Source organism: Eschscholzia californica, unplaced genomic scaffold (assembly GCF_041429995.1).
Source record: "Eschscholzia californica isolate CP2 unplaced genomic scaffold, dmEscCali1.0.p SCAF_2, whole genome shotgun sequence".
NCBI classification, from domain to species: domain Eukaryota; kingdom Viridiplantae; phylum Streptophyta; class Magnoliopsida; order Ranunculales; family Papaveraceae; genus Eschscholzia; species Eschscholzia californica.
Window position 1 is genome coordinate 57,891,194 of NW_028238309.1, and position 26,623 is coordinate 57,917,816.

At 36.8% G+C, this 26,623-nt stretch overlaps 5 protein-coding genes and 3 non-coding genes across 8 annotated transcripts; 4 read left to right on the forward strand and 4 right to left on the reverse strand.

The window, feature by feature from the left end:
* Positions 1-3,216: 3,216 nt before the first annotated feature.
* On the reverse strand, positions 3,217-5,405 carry LOC147559496 (large ribosomal subunit protein eL19y-like). Its single transcript, XM_086661400.1, has 5 exons — positions 5,063-5,405; positions 4,463-4,585; positions 3,976-4,289; positions 3,562-3,611; positions 3,217-3,448 (listed from the first exon to the last, which is right to left on the reverse strand). The coding sequence occupies exons 1-5, from the start codon at positions 5,172-5,174 to the stop codon at positions 3,424-3,426; spliced, it is 624 nt and encodes a 207-aa protein (XP_086517526.1). The 5' UTR covers positions 5,175-5,405; the 3' UTR covers positions 3,217-3,423.
* A 471-nt stretch (positions 5,406-5,876) lies between these two features.
* On the forward strand, positions 5,877-7,490 carry LOC147559497 (uncharacterized). Its single transcript, XM_086661398.1, has 3 exons — positions 5,877-6,713; positions 6,821-6,993; positions 7,233-7,490. Exons 1-3 carry the CDS (start codon positions 5,988-5,990, stop codon positions 7,312-7,314), a joined length of 981 nt encoding a protein of 326 aa, XP_086517524.1. The 5' UTR covers positions 5,877-5,987; the 3' UTR covers positions 7,315-7,490.
* Positions 7,491-8,177: 687 nt separating this feature from the next.
* Positions 8,178-9,641, reverse strand: LOC147559498 (Core-2/I-branching beta-1,6-N-acetylglucosaminyltransferase family protein). Its single transcript, XM_086661397.1, has one exon. It carries the CDS (start codon positions 9,572-9,574, stop codon positions 8,264-8,266), a length of 1,311 nt encoding a protein of 436 aa, XP_086517523.1. The 5' UTR covers positions 9,575-9,641; the 3' UTR covers positions 8,178-8,263.
* A 3,445-nt stretch (positions 9,642-13,086) lies between these two features.
* On the reverse strand, positions 13,087-13,191 carry LOC147559499 (small nucleolar RNA snoR69Y). Its single transcript, XR_015235485.1, has one exon. It is a non-coding gene; the product is annotated as a small nucleolar RNA snoR69Y (small nucleolar RNA).
* A 96-nt stretch (positions 13,192-13,287) lies between these two features.
* On the reverse strand, positions 13,288-13,390 carry LOC147559500 (small nucleolar RNA snoR69Y). Its single transcript, XR_015235483.1, has one exon. It is a non-coding gene; the product is annotated as a small nucleolar RNA snoR69Y (small nucleolar RNA).
* Positions 13,391-14,075: 685 nt separating this feature from the next.
* LOC147559501 (uncharacterized) lies at positions 14,076-15,523 on the forward strand. The gene has a single exon (XM_086657819.1). It carries the CDS (start codon positions 14,099-14,101, stop codon positions 15,422-15,424), a length of 1,326 nt encoding a protein of 441 aa, XP_086513945.1. The 5' UTR covers positions 14,076-14,098; the 3' UTR covers positions 15,425-15,523.
* A 5,811-nt stretch (positions 15,524-21,334) lies between these two features.
* On the forward strand, positions 21,335-26,623 carry LOC147559502 (enolase (DUF1399)). The gene is made up of 8 exons (XM_086661401.1): positions 21,335-21,772; positions 21,850-21,964; positions 22,032-22,412; positions 22,511-22,798; positions 24,104-24,624; positions 24,939-25,066; positions 25,182-25,342; positions 25,992-26,623. The coding sequence occupies exons 1-8, from the start codon at positions 21,591-21,593 to the stop codon at positions 26,538-26,540; spliced, it is 2,325 nt and encodes a 774-aa protein (XP_086517527.1). The 5' UTR covers positions 21,335-21,590; the 3' UTR covers positions 26,541-26,623.
* Positions 23,925-24,006, forward strand: TRNAS-GCU (transfer RNA serine (anticodon GCU)). The gene has a single exon. It is a non-coding gene; the product is annotated as a tRNA-Ser (tRNA).

Genomic DNA, 26,623 nt, shown 5'->3' on the forward strand with positions numbered 1-26,623 from the left:
ACAATGTTCGACTCAGTTCAGCTACAAAAGTGATCAACTTATCTAATTTGATCGATTTTGGCATTAGTTTTTGAAAAATGCCGAGCCAAGCAAACCAAACTAATAATAGGGATTGCAAACAAGTAAATAACTTTTTTTTTAATTAAAACTAATAATAGTTTAAAATTGACTTTAGCTTTTTAACTTCCGTTTCTTTTTCTGCTCAGTTTTACTTTTTTCTCATGCTTCGATTTTCTTAAATGAGTTTGTCCAACTGATCAACCGATCTCAGATTCTCAGTTGAGTGAAACCGAACTGAGTGAAACTAAGTCACTTGACAATTTATCGGCTCAACTATGGCTTATGATTTAACCAAACTGCTATTGGTCAGTTTGACTTCGGCTTGATCTTTAAATGGTTAGCAACCGACCTCTTGCTCACGCCCCTAAGTGCTATACCTATTCTAAGTGAATGTGTTTTAGATACCTTATTCAGTTTCTTAGGTGTCGTTTGGCAACACTAAAATAAGTTACTTTTTTGTTTATTTAAGTAGAAAAGTCAAAAAGTCAGTTGGTACGCAAAAATTACTGACTTCTTTTAAGTTAAAATTTGACTTTCTTTGAAAGTTAAAATTTTTAGCTTTTGACTTCAAAGTAAAGTAACTTTTTTTTGAGACATGCATGAATTTTATTTCACGAATTTTTTTTGTGTATCTTCGCTCCACTACCGCAACTAAACTTCTACCGTACCATTCTACACCCACCACCACCACAACAAGCATTTCACCACTCTACCTCAACTACCACCGCCACACCTTAACTACCACCTTCGTACCACCACCACCATACACCACCACACCTCGACAACAACCACCTCGTATCTCCACCACCACCACGGTACCTTCACCACCACCACCACCACCATACTTTCACCACCAACACGGTACCTTCACCACCACCACCACGATACCTCCATCATTACCACCTACATATCTTATCCACTACTTTTACCACCATCACTATACCACCGCCACCATAACTCCGTCACTATCACTCACGTACCTTATCCACTACCATCACCGTATCCCAACCATCACCACCACCGTACTTCCACCACCACCATACTTCCACCACCATCGCCACAATCATACCTCCACCACCACCCATACCTCCACCACAACCACCACCGCTGCAACCATCTTACCTTATCCACCACCACCACCACCGTATTTCCACAATCACCACCACGGTACTTCCACCACCACCATACTTCCACCACCATCGCCACCATCATACCACCACCACCCATACCTCCACAACCACCGTCTTTGCCACCATCGTACCTCTAGCACCACCATCAAACCTCAACCACCACCACACCCCTTCATGGCACCACCAGTACCACCAGTATTCACCACTACTTCGTATACGAGAGCAAATGTGGAAATCAAAAATAAATTCAATTAAAATCAAGTATCTCTGTGAGAAAGAAAAATAAAATTATCAAAAGTAAATTGAGTTACCAAACTAACTTTTTGACTTTTTTACTTGTAAGTAACATTTTTGCCAAACATACTATCAAAACTTTTTTACTTTTTTAAAGCAGAAGAACTTCTACTACAAGCAAAAGTACTTCTACTTTTCGTTGCCAAACGACACCTTAGCATCCAACTCAAAATCAGTTAACAGAGAAACCTCAATATCATTCACTTGGTTGCAGGCTTTACCTGTATTATTTTAATGAATCTCGAAACCAAAATTGTATCTAATCATTTGTCTAATTAAACAATTGTTAGTAATCTTGCCTAACGTATCTATTCCCAGGGAACCCATATCTTCTTTTTGTGATATAACCGCCCAAAATATGATTTCTTTCCACAAGTGGAATCTAAAGGGATTTGAAATATGGTACGGTGATAATTTATTTTGAGTTTGTAATTAAGATTCTAATTAACTTGAGGATTTGAAAACTAAACAACCCAATTGGAATATCAACTTTGTTCTATGAATCAACTTCTATTGGACAGTTCAAAGTAGGTCGAATATAATCGATCACCTTAGCATAAACGATATTAACGACATTACTTGAACAAACAACCGAAAGTGCAAGCTATCGGAGGGTAGAGAAACATAAATTAAAAGTACTATATATATAAGAAGGGTGGGTTGATAGAGAAATCAAATTAAGCAACAAAAACATTGATCAGCTAACCTATCTGTCTACTTACATCAATGGCAGACCTTCCACAAATTGGAACAGAAGGGTTTAAGATGGTGGAGAAATACTGGCTCAAAGTCAAACCTCAACCACAACCTTCTGGTCACCACCTTCTTCAGACTCATCATCACCAGTTTCCACCAAAAAGAGACACAATTGATTCCTATGAGGCAGCTCAAAGATATGGAGGTATGTTGATGGTTGATCATCGCCCCGCAAACACTCAACCTAGACGACAGCCGCCGCCACCACCACCTTTCTACTCCTACCAGAGACAACAAACTAACCACGGCGACCGTGTCGGTGGTGACAAGCCCAAAATGATACTGTTCCGTAAACCTTACTACTACTTCTAGTACCACACACAACCACTTCTAGTACCAAACACAGCCGCCCGCTGTCTCTGTGTCTCTCTCCCTCTACTTTCTCCTTAGTACTCTCTCCTTATGCTATGATATGTACCTCTTCCTTTATGGTTGTTGACGTTTGATCTGTATAGTAAGTATTTATATAATCTTAAAGTTTAGCCTTGTTTGAATCATCACAAGCTAACCTAGTTCGCCTTGTGGAATAGGTGGCCAACATATGGATATCACTCTAATATACTTCACTCATGCCCTCTAGTTATTATTTCAACTCTTCCCCTATTTTTCTCCATAAACCCTAGCATCTCTTCTTCTTAAATGAACTCTTACGACTAGTATAGGTTAAAGTTAGGGGATATATATAAAATTGTTATGTACTAGCACGAAAATCAAACTTCTAGCTTCTATAGCAACTTACAAGAAGGTGACTTTTTGGTAACTTTATTTCATAAAAGATCGAAAAAGACAGTCCTTTCTAAGCCGAGATAGTTACTAGAGAGCTAGAGTTTTTTTCTTCACCAAAATTGTAGTGTTAGAAAAACAATCTACCAAATTCTAGGAGTATACCTACAACAACTACCATAGCTTCTTTGTAATACAATCTCACAACAGAAAATTTCAGAAAACATAAAATTATCACTCAAAACACAACCACAAACAAAAATCCAACTAAAGATGGTTCAAATATCTCAAAGATCCAAACTTTCTTACTTAAAGAGTATTGATGAACAAAGAGATAAAATAAAGGGGAAAAGAGCTCGATAAATCTAGTTCTACCAAGACCAAAAAAAACATTACTACATACCAGAAGATACATAGATTAGAATAAAATTATCGGAACTGTTCTCGTCAATTCAGTATCTCATTTCTTGGTTTTCTTTGGTGCCCTACAAGATCAAATGCAAAACTTTATCAGTATTCTTCACGTTAATAACTTCTTTTTATCACCAAGACATAAAAATAAATAGAAAAGAAAGTAAATATCGGAAATAAAGCTTACACGGCAGCTGGTTGAGGTGCAGCAGCTACTGGTACCCGTTCAACAGGTCCCTATAAAAGCATAGAGCAAATATCAGATTCCAAGTCACAAACAGAATCAAGCAAACACAAACCTAAATATGTTAATTACGTGGTGCATCATTATCCCACTCTTTATAGCCAACCGGTGTGTACTGTGCTTGGGGCTCGTTGGGTATCACTTGGTTTTTGTTTTTGAAAATTCAATTGAATTAGGCTTTGCACGACCCTAATTGGTTGGACGCTTGCCAAAACAATTCTTCGAAGTATAAAGGGTATTCCAAATAGCATTTTGAGGAACATGATATTCTCAGCCAGTTCAGTAAAATTACAGAAAACTAAAGACGCAAACTACCCTATTAAGAGATATATCTATGAAACATAATAATTATATTACCTGTGCAAGCCTTTCCTCTCTTCTAGCATGCTTCCTTTCCCTGCTAGCCTTGTTCTTGGCCCTCTTAGCCTCAAACTGGTCTGATAAAGTCTTCTCTCTTGCTTTCTCAGCCTTAGACTTGTGGATGCTCTCCATCAAGACTCTCTTGTTCTTGAAAACATTACCCTTAACCTTCATGTACATATCATGGTACATATGTTTGTCAATCTTCTTGGTCTCTCGGTACTTGCGAAGTAAACGCCTGAGTACACGCATCCTTCTCATCCAGAGGATCTTGGTTGGCAACCTTGCCTCTCTGGTACCCTTACGCTTACCTGCAAACATTCATAAGAATATCAATTCAATTAATTTAGAGCTAAATTATCGGCGATAAATTAATAAACAATACCAATTTAATTGCATTTTGAAGACATACTTTAACAAAATAGGTAAAGGTTACATAGGTTTACTAGGCCTTAAAAAATTCTACAACTCTTGAACAACATACCGTATCCAGAGTGCCTTCCCTTCCTCTTGGCCTCCTTCATGCGGCGAGCACGAGCCCTAGAGTGGATCTTGGTTGGTTTTCGGATGATGAAACCATCTTTCACAAGCTTTCTAATGTTTTGCCCTGTACTCCACAATAGACAAGTTAAACTAGTTATGAAAAAGCATTCCGATACGAAAGAAAATATTCATTAATCCATTATTTTCACAATGATTTGTTCAAATGGTTCATTACTAAGAAAATTGAAAACCCTAAAAACGTTCAAGTATTTCATTTTACAACCACCAATACCTACACTTACCGACACAAATTAGTGAACTTAGTATAACATTTAGCTATTTTCTGCAACTTTAGACCTACCCAATTAGCTTTAACTCATAAAGACCGTTCATTTGGATCTATCTATCAAAGAAATACAGAAATTTCATTGAAAATATAATGGAACTACGAATAATAGAGATGATTTGGATAAGAACTAGCTGAAATAAATTAAACCCTAGATCAGAAAAACAGTATACATCAAAGATGTGAAGATTGGTGAGTTAAGCTATATAAAAAAAAATACAGATGAAAACTTAAGAGATAGAGAAAGAAACGTACTGGAGTTGGCAGCTCCGATCTCGGTGGCTTCATTTGGGTCGAGCCAGACCTTCCCTTTCCCGCACTTGAGAACACTGGCGGCGAGCCGCTTCTGAAGCTTCAGTGACACCATCTCTCTTCCTCACTCTCTCTCTCTCTCCTGGTTTGCTGTGCCGAAAATAGAGAAATGTATAGGAGAGGGTAAAGAAGCTTTTATATTAGGGTTAGGGTTTTTGTTAGGGTATTTCTTTCTTCCTCCACTCTAGGGCATACTCAATGGCAATGGGCTGGGCCTGTTTGAGTTTTCATTTGGGCACCTTTTGAGCACGGTTTGTGACATTTTTTTTTTGTTGAAAAATGATGTAGTATTTTCCTCAGCACTATCTCTCATCGATTGTATTTTTTGAAAATTATAAGGAACAAATTGTATCATCAATATATTCTTGAGATGCATATCTCAGTATCGAACTAATCTACCACATCCTTATGATATCTCCGACTAAGTTTTTATTAAGGTGTTTGTGATAATGCTATACAAAGCTTCGCCACAAGTGTCACATATTCTGTTATTTCAGTAGTTTTTACAACTCCGCGATTAATCGGCTAAGAGTAAAACAAGTCCTATGTTATATTTCGTACCATCATTTTTATGCCCCATATTAATGGACGGTATAACCATCTCTCTCCTCTCTTACTAATAATGGAGCTGCCAAAGGTAGGAGATAAAATGTCAATGGTTGAGAAAGCACTGTTGTTATATTCATTCACAGAAAAACAATGGTTCTCTGTTTGACTCTTAATTTTGACAATTTTATTTTGACCCTTCACTTAATAGCTGGAATCAAAATAGACAAATATATAATGTCCTCCACAACTATGAACTCTTTTCCATTCACTTTCATCTTTTTTTGAGCTTGAACTCCAAAGGTTTTCATCATCCAAACCAATGATTCTACTTAGAAGTTCATCAACACCCACCATATCTTCAATGGTTGATGTAGGACGAAGCTCGCAAAACTCCTCGACGACAGGAAATACCCGTAATTTGGTATTCTCCGTCGACCCATCATCGATTAAATGGCAATCTACGAACGGCAGACGTGTGTCCTCCGAAAGCAACTTGAATGGAATGGTAGCAATCGAGGAAGCAACCAGTCAGGTTGCTGCAGACTCACCCATTAGGTTCATTGAGGTCATGCCAATGGGTCGGACCTCTAGGAATAACAATTTCAAGTCCAAGCCAAAACTAGAACCAATTTTATCGTTCTCTAATTATGAAAACGACGATAATGATTGCACCGATGAATATCCCAATGATTCAGATGATTGCGATATGAATGTTGAGTTTAGTTTTCCTTTGAGTACGGTTACATGTATGGGCACGGGTACGGGTGATATGGAAGATTATGATAAAGGATTTCAGTTCTTCAACTTCTCAAAATGGAACAATTTTCCCAAGCCAAATTATAATGGTTCCGACCAAATCCACTCTCAAGAACCCACATCTATGTCTATGGCTGCCGGATTAGGGATCAATTCGACCAACACGAACCTGTTAATTGACAATATATGCATCGATGACGATAGGACAACACGATATTACGAAAAAGTCATAAGAGAAAATCCCCGCAATTCTCTTATACTGAGAAATTACGCTCAATACCTATACAAGGTGGGATTTTTGGGTAACATGAACAATTTAGGCCGTGCATACTGTCAGATAACTTCGATAAAATAAAAATTGATGTTTTTTTTTCTTATATTTTTGTATGGTTCAAGACCAAGGGAGATTCTAAGAAAGCAGAAGAACTCTACTCGAAAGCAATAATGGCAGAGCCAAATGATGGAGAATTGCTATCCGAATATGCAAGGCTAAGATGGGAAGTACATGGAGAAGAAGAATCGGCTACTAACTACTTCGTTAGTTCTGTACGTGCGGCCCCAGATAACAGGTTTGCCATTAACACGTTTTCTGAAATGTGTTTCCTCTCATCTCAACACACAAAGCCCTATGTTTCCGCCATTAACTTCACATTAAACTTTTCTGAAACCTGACTCATTGAACTGGATCGTCTGAATCAAACTTATTTTGGTCAAGAGCAACATAGTTACTTCAAGTTAGCTCGTGAACATGCTCTTATTATCATCGAAGTATTAATAAGGACTAACTTATGTGTTTCATAATTTGCAGTGACGTACTTGCAGCTTATGCTTCATTTTTATGGGAAACCGAAGAGAGAGCAGATGTCCCATATACTACCAGGCAGCATTAGAATTTTGTACTCCAAAAACTCAGCATCACTTCCGAACCGTGGTGTGATGATATACATTTTTCCACGACACTCCCCTATTTTTTTTCTTTTTTTTTTGAATTTCTTTTTATTTTCATGATCATGTAATCATATACCTTCAAGAGTATCAATAGCAACAGGAAACATATACAACTCAATTAAGAACAAGGAAGGAATTTAGAGTTTAGATGTAAAGAAAGGTTATCAAGTCATTAACTAAGCATTTGTGACAGATCAAAGTTCCAACATTGCTAATACAAATTTAAGAATTTCAAACTGTAGTGATATGTCGCCCCTGATAGCTGGAGAGCTCAAGATCTGGCTATTCCTTACTGAGTAATGAATATAGCGAAAATTTTCACCTTGATTTGGATTTTGGTGATCCTGTTGGACCGGTTCTAAAAGAACATTTTCAAACTGTTGTGATATGTACACTTTCATCTATATGATATCATTGACAATGTAAAACAACTAGAAGTCAACAAACATGTGAACCCCCGCACGCAAAAATTTTGATTTACAGATAAGACAATATTTGGTATAAATTGTGGAAGCGCCCAGGGGCATGAGGCGCCACGAAATCCATCATGGGTCGATCTATGACTGGTAGAGATTCTCATGTGAATGGGAAGTCCCATAGTGGGAGTAAGGGCTATTTCGCTTCGGTCTGAATCCACTGGGGGAGAAGAAAAGGTATGATGTACTTTAGGTTCTTTTAACACACAAGAGATACTAAACTTGGTAATTTGGTAACCCCTTGTGGCCCATGGGAGATGGACCTGACCTAGTCTGCCTTTTTCAAAATGCAAATAACATCTCAAATAAGAAAAAAGAGTTTCACACTGTGAGAACTATAAGCTGAATGTATTCATGAATGAAAGAATAAAATACAAAATTTTGACAAAGAAAGCTAGTTTGGGGAGATCTCAATTCACTCAAATATACATTGATTCGATCGAAATGTCGAATTTGAAAGCAATCCAACAATGAGTTTCTCAAGTCTTTTTGATCCAGAACTAGGCCTAACAATATTTTCATTCCCCATTACTATACATGGATCATCATAATTCTCATCATCACCTAAACACCACCCACCTTCCATAATCCTTCCCTGTCCACGATTCAATACCTTTTCATCAATTTTATCAAGAACAAAATCATCATCTTTGCTTAATCCTGTAACAAATGCTGCTCCATTTTTAATCATCTTTTCAAATTCACTACTATTTCGATTATTTTTCGATGATGATGATGAACTCCATTGCCAATGTAGATTGTGATTAACAATAGTCTTATTGAATTCCTCAGAATTACACCCAACAGTTTGGAAGTAATTGGATTGTGAATTAGGGGTATTTGATAAGTACATTAGAACTGTTCTTGGTAAATTATCAGTACCCATTATACAAAACTCCATAAATTTTCTACTTAGAATTGATGAAGAAGACGAACCTGTAAATAATTTGTAAGCATTAGGCATTTCTCTTCTTTGGGTACCATAGAAAATCTCACTGGTTTCTGTGAGAAATAGACCTTGATCAACCATAATACGTTTCAATCTTCTTTCAGATTCACTCAATCTGATATAACTAGTATGATTAATAAAGTTTAGATCTTTGGGTAAGTAAGATAAGATATGAAGAAGATCATCTTGGCGGAGAAGTGGGTAATCGTTAGAACAGAGAGATATGAAATAATCCCAATCTGAATTTAATCGGAGAAGAAGAGATGCGGCGTGAAGAGTGGAGGAGATTGAAGAAGAGCCAAATGGGTTAGAGAAATCTGGTTTTCCAATGACATTGACGTTTGAAAAAATGGTGAAGATTGGGTTGGATTGAATTGAGAGAGCGAGTTGGATGCGTTGAGAATTTGAAGCTAATGGATCTAAATGGAGAAGATATTGGTTTCTTGGGTGGTAGATTGAGTGAAGAAGACGAATGATTCGATCTGATTCACCGTCTGATCCAGAAATGTAATATGCTATTGAAGGAAGGGGTGGTGGTGAATTTGGGTCAGATTGGATCTGAAGATGATGATAGTTTTGTTTTCGGTGGTGGTGGTGGCGGTGGTGGAAGATTGAGGTGGAGGTTGTGGAGGAGGAAAAAGCAAGAATGGAAATGAGAGAAACTAGTGATATTGCTAATAAACAATAAGGGTTTCTGCTACTGCTATTGCTGGTTTCTTTCTTGGGGGTGGGGGTGGTGGTGGTGGTGGAAGGTGGTGGTTCACTCCCACTCTGCATTTTCAATGGGGGAACTTGTGAAAATGAAGAAGAAGAGATGTTGGAAATTTTGATGATAGATAGCAAGAGAAGCATGTGTGGGCCAGCACTAGTATGGGTCTTAATCAAAATGGGTTAGAGCAACTCCAACGTGGGGCTCGGGCTCCCAATTTTGGGAGCCCCTGAATTTTGGGAGCCCCGGGGCTTAGAGCAACTCCAACGTTGGGCTCCTAACCGGGGCTCCCAAATCAATATATTATACGTGTGCGAAGTATGTGTGCGAAATTTTGATTTTAAATTTCGACTATAAATTATTAGATTTCGACTATGAATTAAAATGTGATATTATTCGAGAGAGATAATTTCAAAAAGATAAACACAAAAAAAAACACAAAAATAAAAATTAGAGAAAAATACTTAAAAAAGTAGTATTTAAAATAATAAGAATATTAAAAAAAAAATTAGTTTAAAAAAAAAATTAAAAAAATTAAAAAAAAATAAAATAAGGTGGGGTGGATCCCCTTTTTAGGAGATCCACCCCAAAATAGCCGTTGGGAGACCCCCAACGGCTATATTTGGGGCTGGGAGCCCCCCAGCCCGGGCTCCCATTTGGGAGCCCGGGAGCTTGGGGCTCCCAGCCCCACCGGGAGCCCAGCCCCGGGGCTCCCGGGTTGGAGGGCTGGGGCTGGGGCTGGGGCTCCCAAAATTTGAATTGGGAGCCCCAGCCCCCCCAACGTTGGAGTCGCTCTTAGGGCTCGTTTGAATTGGAAAAAGTTCATCTTTTACAACTATTTAGCTCCAATATTACCTACAAGTCGCAAAGAGAGGTGAGACTAGAAGGTTGAACTACTTACTTGACTTTACTATCAAATAAAGTAATCATGACCTAATGAGGTAATGTTGGTTGCCACTTTACTCCTTGTCTATACGAGTAATTTGTAGTATATTTTTTCTAAACAATAAAAATAATTGCTATAGATGGTCAATAGGACATTAAACATTATTTGTCTGCCTAGTATGTTTTTAGCTACTTGAATTTATCGAAAAGAATCAGTAGAAAACCATCTTAGAAGTTGCTTATCGAATTGGAGATGATATATAATCTACATTGGTCTTTGATCTTTTGTCATTTCATATGATATTTCACTGTTTTTTCTAGGCTACAAAACATTGAAATCGATTCAATATTTAACGTCTTGCGAAAAAAGTAAAACCCTTTTATTTTTGGGTTATTTCTCAAACGACCCCTTGTTCGTAACAAGTTTTTCTTTGGCTCCTCATTTATGCTAAACACAACAGTTTTTTATTTTCGTTTTACTTTTTAGTTTTTTAGTTTTTTCTCACCTCTTCATCTTCTTCATCTCTCCCCTCTACTGCAACCACCTCCGATGATAATTTTTTTTCCTTCTTCCTCTTTCCTTTATCCACTCTCCTCTATTTTATTTCTTTTTCTCTCCCTTTCCTCTTTCCCTCTCCTACTTTTTCTCATTTCTTCATTTCCCTTCTCTCATTTATTATTCGGTCTGACGAAAGGGAAGGGACCCCTTTGCTGGACTTCTCGTCTGGATATGGAAGATCCAAATTTAGACAAAGGTATGGTAAAACCAAACGATCAGGAGCTGATCCATGTGTAAATCATCCTGCGCCTTGTCCGTACTGAAATTTCTACGTTTTCCTATAGAGACATAGTAGATATGCATTTATAGCTCGGTCTTGGTCGCTAGAGGTCGGGTGTTTTAAATCACTTTCCCCTCACTTCCAATTTCTTATTTTGCTTTTTTTGATATTTGGGGTAGTGTTAAGACGCCTCCTGTAAGTATTAAAGGCGACTCTATTATGGCAAAGTTTGCGAGGGAAGCAGGTGCATTTAAAACATTTTAGAGGAGTCTTGAAACAACCCTTCTTCTAACTAGACAACTAATTATGTCTGCCCTTGTAATATGACAAGCTCACAAAAATGGCCCTCAAATCTTCACAAACTTCTAAAAATAACCCATCCTCAAATCTCGACCAACTTCTAAAATAACCCATTCGGTAACATTTTGTTATCATTTTCTTTCATAAGTCTTGTTTAAGCCTGCTCTGGCTAGCTGAAAAGTTCTGGTTCCGCCCCTGCGAACAATTTTTTCCTGGTTCGACAAAGAGTTCTCTTCACCTTCACGAGACAGGAAAACAAGAGAGATAATGGAGAAATGAGGAGAGACAGGGGAGAGGAAAAGGGGCAAGGAAAGGGGAAAGGGAGAAGAGAGAGGATAAAGAGAGATAAGATAAAGTGAGAGAGAAAGCGAAAAATAAATATGTCCTCTTAAAACGTCATTTCTTCATCTCATCGTATAATTAAATGTTTGATATGAATTTTTAGGAAAATACTAAATGTAAAAAGAATCTTTGACAAGATTCTTGACAAAATACTAAGTGAACGGTCCCGATCAAAGTCAAACTTTGATCAACTTTTGTCTTTTAGTGAAAATCAGTCTTTTAGTGAACAGTTATAACTAATAGTGTAGTAGTATTGTAATTGACAAGAAATATTTAGAAACTTTTTTGTTTGTCAAATAACCATAACATTTTGGTTCAAGGATTTATGATAGTTACTGCAAAGTCTAAAGATTCTTTTTCGAGTTAGTTGTCCCGTGGAGACAGAACAAAAAAATTATGGTGGCGTATAATCTTCCAACTTAGAGCAAATCCAATCACATCCCACCTGAGGCCTCAACCCCCACTGCAACTTCAGTCGCACCTAATATTAGGGGCGAATGAAATCTCCCCAAAATGACCGTTGGGGATTAAATCTAGCCGTTGGATGTGATCTAACGGCCAGATCTGGCTGTTGGATCACATCCAACAATCCAAATTTTTTCTTTTCTTTTTGTTTTAATATATTGTCTTATATTTTTTTAATTTTTAATTAGTACTTTTTTTTAATTCTAAAAAAACTATTATTTAGAAAATAATTCCCCAATCTTGGAAAAAAATATAATTCCGAAAATAGTCCAACAACATCGCGCATACACAAGATCACACACGTATTTCACGCGCACCTACAAAAACCTCGGACGTGCATTTCCTGAATTTTTGAAGATGAGCTGACCCAAATTTTGAGTGAAAAAGTGGTTGAGATGCTCTTAATCAAGGGTTCCTAATTTTTTTTTTTTTTTTGGGTCATTCTCTCTTCCACTACTCTGTTTTTTTTTTAATACAAAGGCCTTCACTGTTCCCACGAAGGGAAGTAATTCAAGGTCCTCTTTCTGATTCAGTTCATTCCTGTGTTTCAATCCTAATTTTATTAATAAACACATTAATCATCGAGGGGGCTTTAAAGCCATTCATTATGGGTATCTAGGTTCCTTCCGAACGATATCAAAATGCAATGAAGAATCGAGTGTTTTTCAGGTGACGGTGGTAGTGGTTGAAGATGGAAACCTTCACCTCTGCCACAAAAAAAGATAAAAGCAAAAAACCCCAATCTTAAAAATCAAAAAAGGTAATTTTTTTGGTAAAGAATTGAAGGTGGAATTAGAAGATAAGATTTGGTGAAGTTCAGAAATTGTATTTGGGTATTTTTCTTTCTCCCTGATCAGCCACAAAGGAAGATCTCAAAGAGCTGGGATTATAACAATATCATCATCACATTCCAACATCTCAATTTCATACTAAACAAAACCCTAAACTAAATATTTAACAAACAAGATTTCTAAAACAAAATGAGAAAATCAAAAGAAAATTAATAGGTTTGAGAGATTCAGAAATTGTATTTGGGTATTTTTCTTTCTCCTTGATCAACCACAAAGGAAGATCTCAAAGAGCTGGGATTATAACATTATCATCATCATCTCCATTATCTGAATTGATATTTCAAAAAATTATAAAAACAATTTGAAAAATCTAAAGAAAAAGAATTCAATGTACAAGAAAATGTGAGGCTTTACTACAGATGAGTTGCAGAGAGAGGGAAGCAAGGTTGGGTGGGTCTTATAAAGGTAAAAGCCAGAAGGTAGATTAGGGTTTCAAAGTTGATTATAGTTCCTATATTATCCTCCCTGTTTCCGTTGAATTACGGATACATCACAGAAGACATTTAGGCTGAGGGGTGCTTGTAGGAATGGAAATCGGACTGGGCTCGAATATGTTGGGTATTTATACTTTAAAACTCATTGATAATGTATCTTCTTAGGACACCTCCCTTAAAAATAAGTATCTTTATTTTAGAGTCTACACCTGATTCTAGTAGACGTTCTAAGAGCAAGTCCAATCCCAGCCTGTCTTAGGCCGAAAAAACCACTTTTTCACCTAAAATTATTGGCCTCAGCTCAGCCTCTAAAATTCAGCTCCAGCCCCAGCCTCTCTTGAGGCCGAAAATTTGAATTTCCCTCTTTTCTACCATATTAAATATTATTAACTATCCAACCACCATATTAAATATCTCATATTTCTCTATAAATACATCTCCCTTTCTCTACAAACTCATCAAACTTCATCTTCTTCTTTCTCTACAAACTTCATCTTCTTCTTTATCATCAAACTTCATCTTCTTCTTTCTCTACCATGGATCCTATGAATATTATGAATCCCATAAATCCTTTGAATCCCATGAATTCCAATTTTACTTTATTAATGTTGATGTTTGAAGAAGATGAATGGGCTCGACAAAGAGATGACGATGATCGTAGAATGTTAGAAGAAATGGAAAATAACACTACACGAAAACGTTCTCGTTATGTTGGTTCTGTTATTGGTCGCCAAACTATAGATCGTAATAGACAACTCGGTCATGAAAACATCATGAGAGACTATTTCAATGAAACTCGAACTTATGATGACACATTGTTTCGCAAACGCTACAGGATGAATCGTGCTGTATTTTTGCGTATTCTCAATGCTGTTGGGGGGTACAACCCCAGATTTACTGAAAGAGTTGATGCATTTGGGCAAAAGGGATGTTCACCTCATCAAAAAATAACAGCTGTAATGAGGATGCTTGCATATGGATGTGCGGCCGACTTACAAGACGAATATTGTCGGATTGGTAAGTCTACTGTCATTGAATCTTTAAGAGAATTTCTAATCGGAGTCATCCATGTGTTCGGCCCTAGATACTTGAGAGATCCGAGTGAGTTAGATATATCTAGACTCCTAGCACTTGGTGAATCGCAAGGATTTCCTGGAATGCTAGGGAGTATTGATTGTATGCATTGGGAATGGAGTAAATGTCCCGCCTCATGGCACGGATCCTACACTGGCCATGTCAAAGCCCCAACTGTTATCCTAGAAGCAGTTGCATCGTCAGACCTCCATATATGGCATGCATTTTTTGGGATGCCCAGATCCTGCAATGACATTAATGTTCTTGAACGTTCACCGGTTTTTGATCAACTGTTAAGCAATGAGAGTCCCCCAGTTAATTATGTAGTTAATGGCACACAATATAATATGGGTTATTATCTTGCTGATGGGATATACCCTCCATGGGGTACTTTAGTTAAAACTATTGCTAATCCACATGGTCCAAAAGAAGCATATTATGCCAAAAGACAAGAGTCGGTTCGAAAAGACGTTGAACGAGCTTTTGGTGTACTGCAAGCTCGTTGGGGAATTATTCGTGGACCGTCACGTTGGTGGGACGTAAAGACCATGAGTGACATTACGAAGGCATGTATCATAATGCATAACATGATTGTTGAAGACGAAGGTCCAAATGCTACAACCAATATTGAGGGATGTGAAATGGGTCCGATAGAGCGTGGAGAAGACTTATCGGACGAAGTGCTTCAACGTGTAGGTCGAATTAGAAGCCAAGATACTCATTCTCGATTGAAGGCAGATCTTATCGAACACTTATGGAATACGAGATCAAACGATGACAATGAATAACTTTTGGTCGTTGGATTATTAGTAATGTGTTTTCTATCGTCGGATTATTAGTTTTGTGTTTTGGATCGTCGGATTATTAATGCAAAAGTCGGTTTGTATTAATATAATATCATTATTAAAAGTTGTTTTGATTTTTGTTATTTTTTAGCTTTTTTAAAATTTTATTTTAATTATTTGATGTACAGATTTGACAAAGTTTGTACATATGGAACCTCATTAATTGACATGATGTCATACAATTTGATGGCCCCACACGTTTACATATTGGTCTGCAAAAAAGTGTTTACCTAAACTCCAAATACTCGGAGGTCCTAAGTTCAATTCTCACAGGAGGTGAAATTTATAGTTATTGAACGTGGGTTATTAAAGGTATAAATAAATAAATAAATAATATAATAAGTATGTCGGGCTTTAGGCCTCTTTCGTATTGTCGGGCTTTAGGCCTCTTTCCTATTGTCCGGTTTTAGGCCTCTTTCATATTGTCGGGCTTTAGATCTCTTTCGTTATTAGTTTAAAGTAGGCGATTATGGTGCTTATCACATCTTTATGATGTATCAATGTCTTATAACGAATAACGTAGATCGTAGTCGAGTTCTCAAAAAAATGTAGAGCAATGAAAAGGTGCCTCTATAGGCGTCTTTTTTTTGGGGCACCCATATCTTGGCCTTCTTCTTAGGTTTCAGACGGAGCGTTCAAAAGCTCATGCTTTGCGACAACCCGAGAACACCTGTGTTGTTCAATCCCAACACAGATTAGACTCTCTCTTAGTATCCACGAATTATTCCGGTACCTGGGGATGCTACAAGATGAGGTCCAAAAGTAGAAAATAGGGCCGCCTGCACCCGAAATAAAAGTGCATACAATTCAAAGTTTTTTGAAATAAACAGACTATTTATTTCCATCCCGAAAATTGTGTGAACAGTGAGCATCCATGATGAAGACCCTGTCATCCAAGACTAGATTTTAGAGTTAATTCCTATTTGGCCCTCTACTTTGTGACTAGCTTCCTTTATGGCCTCTTATTTTCTGTAAATTCAAAATATGACCCCCTTTTTTGATGTAAATGTCCTAACTACCCTTCCTATTTTCAACAAAAAAAAAACTACCTTTCCTATAAATATTTTTTCAAAAGAAAAACATAACTCCACCACACTTCCCTCTCCAGTCATCTCTCTCTCTCTAACTCACCACTCTCTTCTCCGATGAAGGTCGCCTACTGGAAAATTTTCGGGCGGTGACCTTCAAAAAAAAAAAAAAAATTATGTCATCTCCGGCGAAGGGAATCACCTTCGCCGGAGTGGTTAGAGAGAGATGAGATATTTTTTTTTTTTAGTTTGAAGGTCGCTGATCGGAAATTTTCCGGACGGCGACCTTTGTCGGAGAAGAGATGGGAGAGAGAGATGACATAAATATTTTTTTTTTTTAAGGTCACCGGCCGACGGCCTTCGTCGGAGAAGAGAGTGGTGAGTTGGAGAGAGAGGTGAGTTAGAGAGTGAGATGAAATGAAGAGAGAGATAAGTGATGAAGAGGAAAGTGAGGTGGAATTTATGTTTGTGTTTTTAATTTTATTTAGAAAAAGTATTTATATGAAAGGTAGTTAGGACATTTACATAAAAAAGGAAGTTGTATTTGAATTTACAGAAAATAAGGAGTTATAAAGGAAGCTGGTCACAAAGTAGGGGGCCAAATAGGAATTAACTAGATTTTATCACCCTTGTAAGATGTACTAATTCTAGTTTGTCTAATTAAGATTAGGGTTATTTCCCAAATGACCCCCAACTTTGTGACCAGCTTCCTGCCTGGCCCCCTACTTTAACAAATATTCTCGTATGGCCCCCTTTTTCCGTTATCTTTAAATGTCCGTTATTCTCTCTCCTCCATCTCATTTTCTCCCTCTGCCAAGTCACCTATCACGCCACATAATTTTTTTTTTCTTGAGAGAGAGAAAATAAAATAAAGTTTTTTTTAATATTTGAAGGTCGCTGGCTAGCAATTTGGTCGGGCGGCGACGCCTGCAGGAGAAGATGATGATGTGGCGTGATAGGTGACTTGACAGAGGGAGAAAATGAGATGGAAGAGAGAGAGAGTAACGGACAGTTAAAAATAACGGAAAAAGAGAATTATACGGGAATATTTGCTAAAGTAGGAGGCTAGGTAAGAAGCTGGTCACAAAGTTGGGGGCCATTTGAGAAATAACCCTTAAAGATTACTTCCCATAGAGTGTGACGTTTACGTATCAAAGTTTTAGAGTCTCATTTGAACAATTTAATTCGACCATTCAACATCCATTCAAACCCCCCAAAGCACACCTAAGTTAGGTTTAGATAAGACACTCTCAAATCACAAATGATTGATAAGTTATAGCAATCCACGTGGTTAATTCTCAAAAGACATCATAAATTCAATTATGGCACTATTTTTTTTTGTGGAAAGCATGACACCATGTTTGGTGGTTTTCACTTGGAATAATGGGGTTTGGTCCAATAATATATCACATTAGTTTCTGAATTAAATTCTAAGTAAAAAAAGTGTACATATTGTAAACATTAAAGTGTGTGTCAATTAGACATTTATCATCTCATTTATAAAAATAAATTAGTCAATTTTTGGGGATAATTACGATTATCTATATTTTTGCTGAAAATTATATGTAAGGGTATATATGGTATTCTCATATTGTTAGCAAAAAAGATACAAGCAAGGTGAAAACCTAATCCACTTAAAAGAAGAATAAGAACAATAAAAATTGCTTCAGAAAATAGAAGAAGTTTATATTACACCACCACGAAATAATACTTAATATAAGCATACCTCCCTAAAAAATAAAAAATAAAATAGAAATGAAGAATTCTCCTTATTAAATCATATCTTCAATAACCACCCTGTCCAATTATGCCTATTAAACGAAAATCAAAGAATACAAATTGTACTCAAACAAATAGTTTGGTAGACATAATATACCTTCTGTATCTTCTACATCTCACTCAAATGTCTTAAACAAAACCTAATTGATTTTATTGCATTTACACGTAGATGGACAACACAAATTATTTAATTTTTCACTTATTATCATCGATAAGAAATTTCTTTTTGTTAAAAAAAAATTATTATTATTGTTCTTATAATTTTAATAAGATCTTTTGGCTCAAAGCTATACAATATTTCATTGTATGTAAAAAGAAGAGAAACTTCGAAGTGCAATTATAAATAGGGTTATTAAAAGTATAAATAATAAATTATCGGGATTTACGCTTCCTTAGTATGTTGTTGGGTTTCATGCCTCTTTCATTTCTAGTTTAACTCAGACGGTTATCTTGCTTCACATCTTGATGATGTATCAATGCCATGTAATGCTAACTTAAATCATAGTCCATATTAAAAAATAGTAATACAGATAAAGGTATATATTGGGTAACAAGGAGGCGAGGAAGTTGAAGAGGTGCCTCTGTCAGCATTCCATGTCTAACCACCGTCTTGAAACTTCACTACAAAGAAATCTTTGTCCTTACTTATTCAAAATTTCCTTTTTATTTATGACACAAATCAAGAGGAAGTTGACGAATCAATCCGACCCCCCTAATTTTGTCAAGAACTTCCCTTGCTAGATCATTTTTCTTATCTTTTCACTGCCAATAACTACTTATATGAATGTTCTTTTTGATATTAACATAGTTCAAAAACTATTTATCATTTGAGTGGCAATAACTGTTATACAATAAAAATAAGATAATATGTAAAATCGAATGCTTTATAACAATTATTTTCATCCAATATTTCGTCAATCTTCCAATTTTTAATAATATTTTTGGGTTAATTTCAGTTTATCAATACGTGAGCAACAAAAATTTTTGGCCCTCAAATTTGTTCGATATTTTAATTTGGCCTCCCACGTTATAAATCCCGTGGTCAAACTAAACATTCATTATTATTTCTGGGACATAATTAACTTTTGGGACATAAAAATTATTTTCTCAGTGTGAAAACTTTATAGCCAATCAGACTTAACTTAAGAAGTACTTTTGTTTTGAGTCAAAAAATTAACTTGTTTGTGTTTTTACCCCTTAATCTTCATCTTCACCCCTCACTCTCACCTCAACTGCTGACTACCACCCACTAACTCTGATCACCACCATCAAATAATCTGTCTCTCCATCCTCTTCTCCCTATCCCTTCTCTCTGTTTTTGGCGAAGGAAACATATCCCCTTCTTTGGAGGTTGGAGGTTGGAGAGAGAGAGAGAGAGGGAGGGAGGGAGGGAGGGAGGGAGGGAGAGAGAGAGAGAGAGAGAGAGAGAGAGTGATGATGGTAGCGATTCAAAGTTATGGTTTCGGCCGGAAGAAATGGTTAAAATGAAGATTAGGGAGTAGAAATTAACAAGTTGAGTTTTAGACTCAAAACAAGGTTGCATCAAAGTCATAATGATCTATCAAAGTTTTTTTTTTCTCCTGAGAATATTTAATATTTTTGATGTCAAAAAGTTGCATCATTTTCTTTTCGTTTTTACTTTTTCTATCTAAAGTTGTACCTTCTCTATTTGAATATCTTTTGAATATAATTATTATTTCGAAAGTGTCATGTAAAATCCAAATTCATGAGACCCTTAAAGAAGTGGGGGTCTAAAATAGTCCCTTTGGTTACTGAAGGTCTAGGGCCCCCTACACGCAACTAAAACTAACAACTGAAGCTTCGACCAGAGCTTAAATTGAAGCTTCAATGTGATTGGTTGAAACAATTGACACTTAGGCAAAAGTTTCAATTGAAGCTAGGGTTTCAATATTCAATCTCGTCCATAGATACGATATGCTCATGGTAGAAATGTGGCCCTCTAGATGATAATGATCTTTAAAAGGTCTTTCTGGGTCAAGATGTCTTTGATGCTAGTAATTATCAACAGGGACGGAACCAGGATTAAAGAACGAGGGGGGCCAATGTAATACGAATTTGGTTAAAACTATGTCATTTAACTTTCATCACTTGAGACCGTCTTCTAAATAGAGATTTTTAGATTAAACTTTTACTAAGTGAGTCACTATTTGTTTTTATTTCCAATCTATGTGAATTGTGCGTCTCTTTCTAATACTCTAAAAAAATTAAAATTTATCGACTTTATATACGAGTTTTTCAACAAAAGTAAGTTGCATGTGTTTTAAATACAAATTCTGTATTACAATATTTAAATTTATAAGAGAAATTAGATGGTTTATATACCATTTCCAAACACACCACCTAGAGAAGTCTTAAAACTCTAGATTGTAAAAAATATGCAGTGTCAGGGGGATCGAACAAAGGTCACTCAAGTCATTAGCAAACAGTTCTACCAAGAAGCCATCAACTCATAGTTGTCACGCTTAATGTATTCCTTACAATAACACTGTAATCCTTGTGCATTAGGGGTTAGAATGATAGTCAATACGTCTAGGCCGAGGGGGCCATGGCCTCCCTCGGCCTAGCTGTAGTTTCGTCCCTGATTATCAAACTATTCATTCTTGTACTTATTCATGATGTATCCATGATAATTTAAAAAAATATTAGTTTAAATTATGTGGTGCATACCTTCATATTACTCTTGGGCTTCTCTCTCTCTTCGCGCCCCACTGATTAGGTCATTTGAGGACACTCGAACTGGACCTAACCCGTTTTGTATTTGAACAACACGGATCAGACATCGTCCCAAGCCCATGGTTAGTGCCAAGAGAAAGTTGAGCTAAGAGCCAAGGACAGGCCCTCTAGAGACACCTAAATAATGAGGCATGTATGTATAGACGTAGGACCCATGAAAATGATTCTTCAAATCCAGACTACTTTTAATGGCCTCCCATGAAACAAACCCATCAAATTTGCTGTGACCCCGCCTAAAAGATTCCCACGTGGCCAGCTCTACTCACCCTTTTTGATGTTAGGAATCCCACTCGCGCGTGAATTAAACTCCCAAACTCAAGTAAACATGGGTTCTTCTTCTCTCTTCCCACTCAATCCCATTACAAAAATCAAAAAATCCAAATCAGATACATAAAAGTAAGACAATGATTTCTTCATACTTTCTCTCTCTAGGGTTTCTCAACATTTCTACTTTATAATCTTTTTTTTCAATTCTAGACTTCAATCTTTATCAGTTTTACTATAAATCTTCCCCAGAATTAAAACACCAAATAATTAAAAAAAAAAAAATGAGAAAAAATGATTTTAGTGAGAAATCAGATTCATCAAGAACAGAAGAAGATCATGAATCAATTTTCAGATTAAGTTTTGATCTTGTTACATCAGCTAGAAGAAATATATGTTTTCTAAAAAGGGTTTCTGAATGTCAATGGTTTCATCATCATCCTAGTCTTCTTCTTGCCATTAAAAGGTAAAATTTTCCATTCAAAAATTTCTGTTTTTTTTTGTTTGGAGTAAATTTTGATCAGTTGACTGACTTAATTGTAGATATGATGAACTTTGGATGCCATTGGTATCTGATCTTTATCTTGGATCAATGACTCCCATGGTCCTTCCTCCTTTAGATGTTCAATGGGTTTGGTTCTGTCATACCCTCAACCCAGTAAGGAACTATTTCTCTCTCTAGTTTCAATTGAAAACAAAATTCTAATGAATACCCATTTTTGCAGGCAAGTTATAGATTATACTGTGAGTCAAGATTCTCGAAATTAATCGAGAAACCAGCAATATTTGATGATGAAAATGAAGAATATGCTTTAAATAGATGTAGAGATATTTGGGTTTCTAAATACCCATCTGAACCTTTTGATCTAGAACCAAATTCAGATGAAATTTTGGAATCCACTTCAAATAAAACTCTCATGAATGAAGTTCTAAAGCATAAATCTTTGTATTCAAAGTTCTCTAAACCTTATATGTCTGAAATTGTTTACTTAATCTCTGCAAGAAAAAGATATCAGAGATTTCTATATTTGTTGCAGAAATTTAGAGATGGGTATTCCAAATTAGTACCCACTTTAGATATTCAATTGATTTGGTTAACTCACAAGGTAAAATCCCTTTCTTGTTCTTGTTCTTGTTGTGTTCATCATTTTCTAATGAATCTATTTGATGATTTGGGGTTTGAATTTTGTGGATTTGGATACAGAGTTATCCAGTGGTTTATGCAGGGGAAGTGAAAGAGATGGAAGGAGATTTTGGGAAAGTGGTGGGGATTTGGGAATCTTCTATTGGTGATGAAGATATAAAAGTAACAAAGAAATTATGGGAGAGAGGTTTTGATGAATGTTACGAGAAAGCAGGGGCAACTATTGATGAGATTATTAAAAGGTCTTTATCTTCTTCTTCTTCAATCAAATCACCAATTTATTGGGAAGTTTGGGATTATGATGTTAATACAAAATACAAGTCATTGGAGCCTAGATTCTTACTTGAGGTTAGTATTGTGCTTCACTTTTTTTTTTCCATATAAAAGTTATTGAATCAATGAATCTTTGTCTCACAAAATAGAGGTCTAAGGGTGTGGGGTCTAGCTAGCTAGGGTATCGAGAGTACTTTTATGTCTTGATCCGGAGGTTCGGACCTAAATCAGCTCAGCTAGTCGGCTACCACAAGGCGAGTGTCGACATGTCGTTGCAGTTAGGTGGGAGTCTAGCTAGCTAGGCCTTGTAGTTTGTTGTGGCTGGTTTGTGACCTTCTCCCTCCTTCGGACTTTGCATAAATGAGTTCACAACGTACGTTTGGAGCTGCCCCCTCGTCGTGCACCCTACCATCCTATACCTCTAATATTTGTTTTAGTTGGCCAAACAACTTTAGATGTTCGATATTATGGTACAAATGACTTCGATGTTAGGATTTACTAGCATTTGGTAATGCAATTGCTTTATTCCTTAATCCTTAACCATCATGTTATATTCCACCATAGTAGTATATAATGACACACCATAAAGTAACATCACTCAAGAAATTATATGCACTATTAGGTGAATGTGTGTGATATCACTACCAATTTTTTTTTTTTTTTTTGTTGAAGGATATCACTACCAATTGGGAAGATCTTTTGAATGCAATTGGTCTTATTGCAGTAGGGTCATGTGGGGTCACATTGGTTCTATTGGACCAGTAACCTTGTTTTGTTAGTTGTCAATTGGCTTATCTATTTGACCAAATTTCCCAACAAAAATGTAAGGTGAGTGGGTCATGATAGTGTGTGGTCTATTATTCTAAAGTAAAAGCACTATATACACGTATGCATCAATATATTACTCTTATAAGGGATATAATTTTATGTTATAGTTCTACAAAAGAATAGTTTATGTTCCAAGTTTCATTATGTACCTAATTTTTTGCAAATAATTTTACTATATTATGTCAATTTTATACCTTATAAAGTGGATTTGGCTGATATAAAATATATGTGAACATAACTACCCTATTTTTATTTCATCAAAAAAAAAAAAAAACTACCCCATTTTTCAACATTGTCATATAGTTTTGAGGGAGGGCTGTTTGCCTATGATTAATTTAGTTATAAACTGAAATGAGTAAGTTGAAACAACAACGACGCTTTGGCCGAGTGGTTAAGGCGTGTGCCTGCTAAGTACATGGGGTTTCCCCGCGAGAGTTCGAATCTCTCAGGCGTCGTTTCCTATAATATTTTTTTTTTCCATTTCTTTCTTTCTTGATTCTTTTCCTTCTCTTCGATTTCATGCTAGTAAAAATCTGAATATGGCTCCATCAGGTATGCATCTCAGTAAGAGCTGAACGAAATGTTAAAGAAACCCGAGAATCATATCTTCGCCTTCGAACCTCTCGATGTCACAGAGAACTCAAAATCGATAAACCCAATAACTCAGTGCCATCTGATACTTGGCAAAGAATGTCTCATCTCTATTGTGAATTCGGCACTAGAGGTGTGTTACTTGAGCTCCGACATCGTGGTGGTGGGAGTAGGAGGTTTTGTTGTAAAAATAGTAGCTCGAGAAGTACAATTGTATTCCCATGGAATGACCTACTTAGAGCACAGTCTCTCACACTTGAAAGAGAGATGGAAACACAATTGAGAGTGGTGGTTTCAATAACACCACCAACTCAAGCACCTTACCTCTTAAAATGTGTACCTGATCGGGTCACAGACGATTCTGGTGCGATGATATCAGATTTAATTTTGAAGATGAATCATTATCGTCCTCAGGATGGAAGGTGGTTGTCTAGGACGGTACTAGACCATGCCGGACGGGAGTGTTTCATTGTGCGGATCAGGTATGTAATTTCTTATATCCTCAACCTACAAGAACGGTAGATCGTAACAGTTTACCCAATGCCAACAATACATAGCGATACTATTTTGTCAATTGAAGTGTACCATAACCTTAGAACAGTCATAATACTGTGAGAGTTGTCCCACGTCGACAAAGGATAGCCTCATAACCAAGAAAATCTCGTCTAAGTTTCTCAGTTCATTTTCAATTAGTACCGAGTTGGATGTCCACATACTTAACAAATACAGTTTATCATCTTTGTAGAAAGATCTCAAAGATGTCTAATGAAATATCTATATGTCTATGGTGAGGCAGAGTGGGCAGTGGGATTTGGAGGAGGGGAGGGGAAAAACCAGTGGGAGTGAAAATGGAGGATAGGATTATAGAGGCGAGAGAAGGTTCATGGACTTATGTAGCTGGTGGCTCCATTGGTAAAGCTCCTGGTATGTTCTATCTCTAGTTTATTAACTAATCTAATTAGTCTCTTTCTCCTACTTCTTTACTTCCATTAAAAGAGCTTAACAATCAACTTGAAGTATTGGGTCTTTGTTGTTGCAGACAAGGTAGTAGGAACTGCAACACCAAAACTAGAAGAAGGTTTAGGAGATAATAAAGCTTTGTGGAGTCTCTCTAATGGAGATGAACTCACAATACAACGTAACTCGTCATCATCTGGTTTTACTTTCAACCTCCACACTAATCAAACATCACACGACTCGGTAAATTACCTTCATTAATCAAAAGAACTCCAATTTCATCTTGTCAGAGGCGGCCTAGGCTTGAAACAGTAACTTTGAGCCACAAAAGGACAGTTTTATAGGCATTACCGTTTCACGAAGTAATGGCATTGGCCCTACGTAGTGTTTCACAATGTGCGGTGGGGGCACACGGATGGCCCTTTAAAGAAAAGGCAAGGTTCGGTGCTATACGGGCAATTGAATCCGAAGGGGCCTTGCCACGACCCACATAATGCCACGGTCAAATCCCGTTTGGCCACGCCAAGCCTTCTCAATAACAATAAGTACATACCTTTCTGGTCGATATAGATATACTTTCATAGATAAATCACTATTTCTAGTTCAAAAGTGATAAATGGGCCGAACATTTGGGTGGCCAAATGTCGATAGCTGATCTGGCCTGCCCAGATTGGCTGGGCATGTTAGAAAAAAAGATAGAATGGCCAACCAATCGGGGGCGACCACATCAGCTCTAGGCCTTTGGTCGACCCAGACAAGTATCAGATCTCCTTCTAATTTTGTAGTTCTACAGATGTTGCATACCCAACTTGTCCTCACACCTCTTATTTTGCACTAATGTGGGACAAATATAAAAGCCCTTAACTATAAATGAACTGATATATCCTGGCAGGTAAGGTTATTGAAAGGAAGACAAATGCAGTACCAATTAGTTGTAGCATCAAAGAAGAAAGAAGATGAAAAGAAAGAAGATGAAGACGATGATTTCGTGACTTTAGTTCGGTATACAGAAGAAAACCCAAGTGGAAAAGCAACAGCATTAATAAACTGGAAACTGTTACTAATAGAAGTAACACCAGAAGAAGATGCAGTTATGGTGTTACTCGTGTCTATGGCGATACTTCGAAGTGTTACAGAGATGAAGAAAGAAGACGTGGGTGGGTTATTGATTAGAAGAAGATCGAGAGAAACAAAACTTGGGTTGAGAGATTGGGGTTCTGTGTTACTTCATCCTTCATTACTCTCTTCTAATTCTGGTACTGGTGCTAACAATTCACCATTATCATCTGTTCACCTTCAACCTTGGTATTGGAATCCTAAAGTTGTAATGGCTCCTCCTGTTGAAGTTGATCATCATAAAACACTTAGACAACCTATGGTTTCACATTATTCATCTGCTGACGGTGATGACAATTTGTACAAGAGAACAATCATACCTTAGTATATAGACATATATTATATGTATGTGTAAAATATGATGTATATTTTGAGCAAAAAATTAATATGTGCCTTTCACTTGGTAAA

Coding starts and splice junctions, on each gene's coding strand:
- LOC147559496 (XM_086661400.1), bottom strand. CDS start 5,174: ATGGTGTCACTGAAGCTTCAGAAGCGGCTCGCCGCCAGTGTTCTCAAG. Junction 4,586..5,062: donor GATCGGAGCTGCCAACTCCA/GTACGTTTCTTT, acceptor TGTGGAGTACAG/GGCAAAACATTAGAAAGCTT. Junction 4,290..4,462: donor GGGAAGGCACTCTGGATACG/GTATGTTGTTCA, acceptor GAATGTTTGCAG/GTAAGCGTAAGGGTACCAGA.
- LOC147559497 (XM_086661398.1), top strand. CDS start 5,988: ATGATTCTACTTAGAAGTTCATCAACACCCACCATATCTTCAATGGTT. Junction 6,714..6,820: donor ACGCTCAATACCTATACAAG/GTGGGATTTTTG, acceptor GTATGGTTCAAG/ACCAAGGGAGATTCTAAGAA. Junction 6,994..7,232: donor CGTGCGGCCCCAGATAACAG/GTTTGCCATTAA, acceptor CATAATTTGCAG/TGACGTACTTGCAGCTTATG.
- LOC147559501 (XM_086657819.1), top strand. CDS start 14,099: ATGGATCCTATGAATATTATGAATCCCATAAATCCTTTGAATCCCATG.
- LOC147559502 (XM_086661401.1), top strand. CDS start 21,591: ATGAGAAAAAATGATTTTAGTGAGAAATCAGATTCATCAAGAACAGAA. Junction 22,413..22,510: donor TGATTTGGTTAACTCACAAG/GTAAAATCCCTT, acceptor ATTTGGATACAG/AGTTATCCAGTGGTTTATGC. Junction 25,343..25,991: donor ATCAAACATCACACGACTCG/GTAAATTACCTT, acceptor ATATCCTGGCAG/GTAAGGTTATTGAAAGGAAG.
- LOC147559498 (XM_086661397.1), bottom strand. CDS start 9,574: ATGCAGAGTGGGAGTGAACCACCACCTTCCACCACCACCACCACCCCC.